This window comes from Planococcus citri, chromosome 2 (genome assembly GCF_950023065.1).
Source record: "Planococcus citri chromosome 2, ihPlaCitr1.1, whole genome shotgun sequence".
NCBI lineage: Eukaryota > Metazoa > Arthropoda > Insecta > Hemiptera > Pseudococcidae > Planococcus > Planococcus citri.
In genome coordinates, this window is record NC_088678.1 from 8,235,289 (window position 1) to 8,244,906 (window position 9,618).

Consider the following 9,618-nt stretch of genomic DNA (forward strand, 5'->3'; position numbering starts at 1 on the left):
TGTTATCAGTTTGGCAGTTTATCAACCATTTATTTTAAAAAAATTTTAACTTCTAACCATCTTCTACGAATATTGAATTTATTTTACTCCATCACTTTAATTGAGTGAATTTTAATTTTAAATTACTTATCACAGAGGAACATTCAAATTTGATTTTAAATGCATTACAAATGTCAATTAAATTAGATCATACAGTATACTAGGATTGTTACATAATTTATTTCCAATATTTGGTGACCCAAATTGACTCATCAGTTGCTTAAATTAGAAGAAAAATGGATCAATTTGGTTCTCCAGCATATCCAAGGGCCAGTTAATCAATCTCTGGATCCAATACAGATGATATGATAATAAATTTAGAAAACACATCTGGTTGATTATTCAGAATATTATTTTCACATGATGCTCCAAAAGACTTTATTCCAATTATCATCCAGGGACAGGAATGGTTTGTCGTTGAAATTTGTAGTGGACTTTCTAGAAGAGTCTGTAACACGATATTTTCATCATAAATAAGATATCTGATGATTCACATGCATTGTTGGGGAATCTAGATGCATGCTGAGTGCGCAACTTGCTGGGAAACTTTATGTTTTTTCAAGTATCCAATTGCGATAATTTGATACTTAAATTGTATTTTTTTTATAGTAGGTATTTTGCATAGTTTTTTTTTTAAATTAAAATTTAAATTACTCTATCAAAAACGGAAACTAACCAAGTACATAGGTAAAATATTTACTCACAAATTTATGATAGCGGATGGAATGAATTTGGCCAGTAGTTCCCAGTTGTCAGTCCGTCGGAATGCGAGTAATTCTTCTGCAATGAAAACGAATTGTGTATAGTGAGAATTTATTTTTTTTTTAAATGGCAATTTTTTAAAATGTTTTGGAAAAATTTACATATTTACAAGGGAACCTCTTGAGGTGTCATCACCATCCGATTTGAACGGGATCGCGATTTTTGGGAAGCGCGTGATCCAAAACCCCCAAAACCGAATTTTTAGCAGCCCAACTTCATTTTTTGATTTTTAGTGAACGTTTGAAAATTCAAAATTGAGTGTTTTTGGTGATTTGTTTTTTGTTTTTATAAGTACATACATACCTACTTGATCAGTAAAAATAATCAAAATAAGACCTAAAACTGATATTAATTCCCCAAATCCAAATTTCACTATTTCCAGCCATTCTGGAGCCTCCAGCGCAATTTTTCAATTTCTCCAAAATTTTGAATGTGCTCCAGAAAACGTCAATGTGAAGTTGGGCAGCTAAAAATCGAGTTGTGAGTTATACTAGACCTGTTTAACGAGCTTATCCACATTTGAGCCGATTTGGGGAGGTACACTTCAAAAGTGGTTTTTTTGTCCATTTTTTTTTTTTCTCATTAACCCTTAAAGACCCAGGCTAATCCTGAGATGTTGGGTGAAAATGCTTTCAATTTCCTGAATTAGATCATCACAAGTATCACTTTAACCCACAATTTGCCCCCCAGCCCCTTAAAGCCGTCTCGTAAAAGCCGTACCGATTTATTTAATTTTCCTTGAAAACCGAGAAAGCAAATACCCCAATGAGGTCAATCATGGAACTGAATGATATAGTATCATTAGGTGTACTGAATGAGTGAAAGCATATCCCCAAAGAACACCCCACCCCTTTTTGGGGGTCAAATTTTCAAAAAAGTTGGGATAAAAAAATTGGACCCATGCTCCATTTTTGGATAAACATATTGATGGTAGACCCTTCACAAAATGAAATCATGAAAGGTGTAAAAATGGTGGACCAGAGCGATTTTTTGAAAATTTGATTCACTTGTCTCGATAAAAACCCGAAAAAACAGAGCATGAATACGCAAAGTACATAATATGGGAAATATTATCAAGTAGGCTTGAAATGACAGAAACAAGAATTGAAAGGAACACAGATGCTTTTAACAGCACATAAGTTCAGATAATCTACAATCCACCCATCAAATCTGTTTATCACTCCGTGGATATTCTTTCTCGATATTTGTCACCAAATAGTTACATCCTACAAAGGTTAGCAGTACGATTGTTTTTCTGCAGAAATATCGAAATAGGTTTATCTACCACTTTGAAAAGCTTTACACAGTCAAATTGCAGCACTCCCTGGCATTTCATAATGTTCAAGCATTCATGAAGAAGTCACTATCCCTCCTCGATCATAGATAATGTAGTTCTACATCATGAAAATTGCACGAGCAGAAGTCGTCGTTTATAATCATGAGATTGTGTCTAGCTTATGACTACAGGATTCAGGGGATTTGAGATTCAGTAAAAAGCTTTCAACTGTTGTTCAACCTCAACTCTGAACTTTTGAATGTTTTGAGAAATTCCTGCTGAAGTTGATATTCTTTCTCGATATTTGTCAACAAATAATTACATCCCGCAAAAGGTCAGTGGTACGATTGTTTTTCTGCAGAAGTATCGAAATAGGCTTATCTACCACTTTGAAAAGCTTTACACTGTCAAATTGCAGCTGTTTCTGGCATTTCATAATGTTGAAGCATTCATGAAGAAGTCACTATCCCTCCCCGATCATTGATAGTGTAGTTCAACATCATGAAATATCATGATTGGAAACAACAAATTCTGCTCAAGCAATTTTCAAGATGTACAACTTCAAGTGAATCAAATTTTCAAAAAATCACTCTGGTCCACCATTTTTACACCTTTCATGATTTCATTTTGTGAAGGGTCTACCATCAATATGTTTATCCAAAAATGGAGCATGGGTCCAATTTTTTTATCCCAACTTTTTTGAAAATTTGACCCCCAAAAAGGGGTGGGGTGTTCTTTGGGGATATGCTTTCACTCATTCAGTACACCTAATGATACTATATCATTCAGTTCCATGATTGACCTCATTGGGGTATTTGCTTTCTCGGTTTTCAAGGAAAATTAAATAAATCGGTACGGCTTTTACGAGACGGCTTTAAGGGGCTGGGGGGCAAATTGTGGGTTAAAGTGATGCTTGTGATGATCTAATTCAGGAAATTGAAAGCATTTTCACCCAACATCTCAGGATTAGCCTGGGTCTTTAAGGGTTAAAAAAATATCCAAAAAATCAAATGTTTTCCGTTTGTGAGGAAATTTTTGAAATTTGCACGAATCGCAGTATTTCGTCCAGAACTAACCCTTCCAGGGCAAATTTCGTCATCCAGCCATTCTGGGGCCTCCAGCGTGTTTTTCTGTAACTGTAAACGTCTGGTCAAAAAACCATTCTTGAGGTTTCCCTCCCAAAATCGGTTCAAATGTGTACATATAAACTCACTAAGCAGATCGAGTATAACACACAACTCGATTTTTAGCAGGCCAACTTCATATTCACGCCTTCTGGAGCATATTCAAAATTCTGGAGAAATTTAAAAATCGCCGCGCTGGAGGTTCCGAATAGCTGGAAATGGGTGAAATTTGGATTTGGAGAATTAATATCAGTTTTAGGACTTATATTGATCATTTTCACTGATCAAGTACGAACCTACTTTTTTTTAAAAAGCATTGCTCACCAAAAACAGTCAATTTTGAATTTTCAAAAGCCCGCCAAAAAATTGGAAAATGAAGTGGGCAGTTGAAAATTTGGTTTTGAAGGTTTTAGACCATTCTCTTTCCAAAAATTGCGGTCCCGTTCAAATCGGAGGGTGACACCTCAAAAGGTTCCCTGTTAGAATTTTTTTGTTCCTAAATTTTTTTCGAAAAGAATTTAGTAGGTAAGTATTGAAAAATATTTATGTTGAAAAAAATTTTGAGAAAAAGTTTTTTAGCTGGTTAAGATAATAGGTTCCTAATGTTGACAAAAAAAAATTGGAGAAAATATTTTGGATTTTGGAGGTGGAAAGCATGTCGTCAGCATACAGAGAACGGCGATCATGTCCTCAGAAAAAAAAAATGCAATTTAGCACATCACTGATAAGGTTCTGATAATATGCTCGGAAACTGTTCGTTGAGTCCAGATCTTTGGTGGTTCACCTACTTTTGTTGCATTCAGATGCAAATTTTCCATTTTAGGGCATTGCAGACCCTTATCAGCGACGTGCAAAGTTGATTTTATTTTCTGAACATAATAGCCGTTTCTTTTCAGGCGATTCATCGTCATCCTGCAGACCTGTGGCGCTTCGCTTACTAATTTATGAACACTTACTAATTTAGTAGAAGTTTGCAGCACGACTCGTTTTTCATATCCCGTCACCAGTAAAACTACTACAGTTGCATTGGGAGCCTTATACAGATGATGGTCAGTTCCGTGCAAATACCAATCAGCATACCCTGATGCTTGGGTGGTGCCATTTTCCAACATATCTTTGATCTTCTCCATATTCAGTCTATCTCCTCTACAATACTTTAGCTCAAATATAAACAGTTCACCATTATGTTTCTGACAAACTACATCTGGTCTTCTCGTATCATTAGTGTATTCGAACTGGTGTTGTGTTTCCAGACGTTTTATGCCGATGTCATATACACTGTGGTTGATTACAGCTGCTAACAATTTCTCAAAAATGTCCTCTTTGGCGTACGCTTTTTCACCGTTATCTTCGATCTGGCACGTTATATTTAAAAAAATGTTAATCAGTTGTTCGAACGAGATGGCAAATTGTTTGAAATCTGGGTCAGGGCCTTGAAAAACTTGTGTCAGTGCATTGCCACAATCTTCAAGAAGAGATGTCCATTGTATACTCATGCGAGCTGTATTTTCATCAGGTTTCCCGGTAAAAATGGAAACGTAGTCTATTGCGAGAGCTTTCAAGACTTCCTTATTCGTAGCTTTGACCCATATATTCTTGAAATAGGAGACCTCAGATTCCTCGTAGTTAATATCAGATTCCTCGTAGTTAAAAGGACGATGGTTGGTTTCCGTTAAATAACCAATCGCGCGCAGGATATTAAATCCGAAATTATCCCTATTCCGAATGCTTTCCAGCGAACTCCATTCATATTTGTGGGCTTGTTTTGCCTTAAGCATAACATTCGAAAAGGTTTCAAAATCCTGAATGGTGAATGTAGCGATGTCTTTGTAAGCGTCGAGTTTGATTGCTCTACCTGAGATTAAAAGCAGGAAGTTTTCGTTGAAGTTTTTATATTTTATAAGATGCGTCAACATTGCCGAAGTGTTGGACGTTTGCGTCCAAAAATTCTTCTCTTTTGGGATTCCATTCTGTGAGATGAAACATGATATCAAATAAGGGTTGAATTTGCTGGTACGATTCGGCCGAGTCTCGAAGTTATATCCACCGTAATGATCCACCACTTTTTCAAACACGTCGTGTGATCCTGCATTAGTTAATAATTTCAAAACATTATCATTACTCATACCATAAAAATGAATGGCATCGCCTCCGCTCAATGTATTAAACTCCATTCTATCGAGGATGCTGGAAAAAATTGTAGGTCCTCCTTGCCAACGCAGAATACCAGTCATGAAGACCCGTTCAACATTTTCGTTATGCTTTACTATAGCATTGTAAAAGTCTGCAAAAAATGCTGCAACGGCAGTCATTTCAGTTTCATTAAGCGTCGAAGTACCGAAATAAACTTCATTTAGAATAGCGTCGTATTCGTCGATTATTACAAATACCTTTCTATCAAATATTTTGTACAACAAATCGATTAATTGTGGTATAACATCAGACATCATGTTCCCATCTCCGGTGTCGCTGTTTAATGATTCTTCTAGGCTTCTAAACATATTTTGACAATTCTTAACTTTTGCATCGATGTTGGCGTATGAAACGTTCATTATATAGCTGTGGTCGTTGATTGTTTCTCGAATTACTTCTTTTACTCCTTCATAGACATCCTTTAAAGACTCGAACAACGTTGGCTGGCCAATATTGAGGCGCACTACAGGGACTGAGCCTAGCTGTCTAAAAAAACGTTCATTCTTGTAACCACTAATCAGAAATGTATCCTTCAATTTTTCGAATTTACCATCGCAATACATCATGCCCATTTCGAATGTCTTATACGACTTCGTTTCTTCTCGAGGTATTGGTTTTAGGGTGGCTTTATCAACTTCCATTTGGTAAAAATATTTAATCATATCTAAGTTGATGCTTTTGCCAAAAGCGCGCGGAAGAGTTACCATTAGTCTGCTTGTAGAAGCCATATATCTTATCAGTAAAGAATTATCCACAAATGCGCGACTGTGGCAGACAAGATCTTGAAACGTGTGAACATTCGGATCAATAGCTTCAGGTAAGGGAAACCCTGTTTCAAAAACCTGCGTTTCATAACTATCTGCCAGTACATCATGAGTCCATGTAAAGTGACTGGCATATGAAACCATTGTAACCCACAACTGTATATGCAACAATCTGCAAAAATTATAATATTGGTAATTAGTACCTAATTACGGAAATTGAAATCACAACTTAAGCTATTATTATTTGGTTCTGACACAAGAGTGAAATATGAACTACATTTTTTCACGGAAAGCAAAATATTACCCCCAGTACACATTTCCAGAGACTCTAAAAAGGTATAATGAAAGGGGGCAATTTGCCACAAGCCCAAATTTTTCGGAGGCTAGTAAAAGTAATATCTTTTTCAAGTCCAAAATTCTTTCAAATTCAATTTGTTTTTCAAATAATTATTCCAAGCCAAAATCTTTTTTGACGTAAAGATTTCTTCTCAAACACATTATTTTTAGAACTACATTTTTAGCCAAATTTTTGTAAAAAATGATGGCTATTGCGGTAAGCCCAACTTTGGATAAAAAGGTCGGGGGTCAAAAATTTTGATAGTTTTCGACATTTTGAGCTCAAACTACACGATTCCCGGTGTGTCAGATTTTCTATATGTATTTGTATAGAAGTTTCACCAAAACTTGAATTTTTACATTTTATGACCTGGAACCTGTTCTAATTGATCAAATCAACTCAAACTTGGCAGATGGGGTTCTTTTAGCACTTAGAATTGACCCTCAAAGTTTTAAGGGTCAAAGTTGGAAATTACAGAAAGGTCATTTTTTTGGAGGGGCATAATATGGCCCCAAATGAACGAAAAAGGTCCAAAATCATACCATAGGTCAGTACTCCCATTGTGATCAATATATCCAAATTTCAGCTTCCTAGGTCATCCCCACCCTATTTAAGGTGGAAAAAACGACATGTTACCCCTATTTTTGACTCCCTCGCCCCTAAAATTGACCTAGGAGGTCCAAATTTTCAGCGTACAATGGGAGGGGCCCCATGAGTAGGTAGTTATTGCAGGTTTCAACCTTCCAACCCTATTTGACCTCTCTCCAGGGTCAAAAAAGTGACTTTTTTTGCTAATTTATGTGTTTTCCAATTTTTCAGACAGCCTGTAGCCCCCCCCCCAATTGACCTGGAGGGTCCAAATTTTCACAGTACATTGGGAGGATGTATCTGAAATGCCTTTTGCAAGTTTCAACCTTCCAACCCTATTTGATCGCTCTCCAGGGTCAAGAAAGTGGATTTTTTTTGCTATTTTAGACGTTTTCCAATTTTTCAGACAGCCTGTAACCCCTCTAAATTGACCTAAAGGGTCCAAATTTTCACAGTACATTGGGAGGATATATCCGAAGTGCCTGTTGCAAGTTTCAACCTTCCAATCCTATTTGACCTCTCACCAGGGTCACAAAAGTGGATTTGCTTGCTATTTTAGACGTTTTCCAATTTTTCAGACAGCCTGTAACCCCTCTAAATTGACCTAGAGGGTCCAAATTTTCACAGTACATTGGGAGGATATATCCGAAGTGCTTTTTTCAGGTTTCAATCTTCCAACCCTATTTGACCTCTCTCCAGAGTCAAAAACGTGACCTTTTTTGCTGTTTTACGTGTTTTCCTATTTTTCAGACAGCCTGTAGCCCTTCCAAACTGACCTAGAGGGTTCAAATTTTCGAAGTACAATGAAGAAATGATTCATTTGAGAAAAAATAGAACAATCAAAATTTTCAGTATTTGGTGATATCACACTCGCAGTGGGAAGTACTATTGCACAGAAAAAATTTCGAGTTGTTCTGGTGGGGGGAGTTTGGTTTCCTGGCCCTTTGTGCGTAAGCCGCTGTGATTAATTATCAAGTTGAAAAGTTGATTACTAGATAACAATTTAAAATTCAATTTCAAAGCAAAAGATCTGCTGATTAGAATTTCCAATAAAATATATCAACTTTTGGGAACTACCTATTCTTGATAAACAACTTTTATCGGGAATGGAAAAATTTGATAAAAAATGAATCGCCAATATGTATTGTGTACTTACTTAATAGCAGCCATGGCGAGAGGTTGAACGTTAGAATGAAACGAGGGGAAAAACCACACTTGTCAAACTGGTGATAACTGAAAACAAAAAACAAAAACATTTGATTGAATCAAATTTTCTATAGGTCTTTGGAATACCATTTTTCACCTAGGTGTGAATTTTTTTTTCGTGGCTTTTTTAAAAACTCCTTTCCAGCTCTTGTACGTGTCCTACGTAATATCGACGTGTCATAAGAATTTTTGGAATTTTCACATGATCCCTGAAATTTTGAGGGAATAATGATACTATAAAATGTCCAAATTTTTGCAGGAGATGCCAGATAAAAGTCAAAATGTCAAATTTCCTCACATTTTAAGGACATCAAAAAATTTTTTAATTCAGAGTTTCTATCAGTGAAATTGTAAATTTAGGCATTTATGATTGTGAAATTCTGAGAAAATTTAAATATCTTGAAATTTTTTTTACAACAGATATTTTGAATAGTGGAACATGATTTTTTTTTCGTCATGGCGAAAATTTCTGGATGTTGTTTTTTATATAGGTATACGTATTCTGAGAAACTTGAGCCAATTTTTTTTTATTATCATTTGGAAAGATTAGGAACGTATTAAGAAAAAAAATCTAAATTAGAAAAAAGAGGTCATTTTTCTTAAATCAAACCAGAAATCTCGCAGATCATCGAAATTTTCTCAATAACTTACAGAATACAAATGTTATCATTATTTACCTACATATAAACTTCCAGAACAACTTTAGAATTTAAATTTTCTGAACATTTATTTTTTCTAATTCAATTCAATTTTTAGTTTTATAATTTATGGGAAAAGACAAAAGAAAAATTTAATACGTACCTAATACCACGTTAATTTTGAAGGCGATTCAATTTCTTCAAGTAACCCTTGGAAGTCGTTTCAGGAAGCTGTAGATACGTTGAGTGATCATCGATTAATAAACTACGAGTTGATATCACGGGATATGTATTTAATTTCCTGTACCCCCGCTTTTTAAAAGATTAGCTTCTTACAAAATCCGGAGATTATTGAAAATTCACGATAGCCATCAGATAATTCACGATAACTCCCTATGTGCACAGTTTACACAAATGCAATAATCTGATTTGTATAAATATTTCGAATTAATTAATCCTAACTACATCATCGACGAGTGCACAGAGGTTCTCAAAGTATTTCCAATTACGCAGTTTTTTTGTGTTTATTTTATTTTTTTTATCTTGTTGATTTGAAAAAAAAATCAAATCAGAATACGGATTTTTTGCTTCTAGTACATATTTAATTCTAAATGCAAATTGAAAACATCCTGGCTCCATTGCAAGCCCAATCAATGTAGTGACCATCTTCATACCCAATGATAGCCTGTAT

At 35.4% G+C, this 9,618-nt stretch overlaps 1 protein-coding gene across 2 annotated transcripts; it reads right to left on the reverse strand.

Annotated features, from left to right (window-relative positions):
* Positions 1-61: 61 nt before the first annotated feature.
* On the reverse strand, positions 62-9,246 carry LOC135834475 (uncharacterized). 2 transcript variants are annotated; one of them, XM_065348355.1, is made up of 5 exons: positions 9,091-9,246; positions 8,240-8,316; positions 4,158-6,330; positions 744-819; positions 62-487 (listed from the first exon to the last, which is right to left on the reverse strand). In XM_065348355.1, exons 2-4 carry the CDS (start codon positions 8,251-8,253, stop codon positions 748-750), a joined length of 2,259 nt encoding a protein of 752 aa, XP_065204427.1. In that variant the 5' UTR covers positions 8,254-8,316; positions 9,091-9,246; the 3' UTR covers positions 62-487; positions 744-747. The 2 variants fall into 2 exon arrangements, with proteins under 2 accessions (XP_065204427.1, XP_065204429.1); XM_065348357.1 differs by having other exon boundaries at positions 740-819.
* Positions 9,247-9,618: the final 372 nt, after the last annotated feature.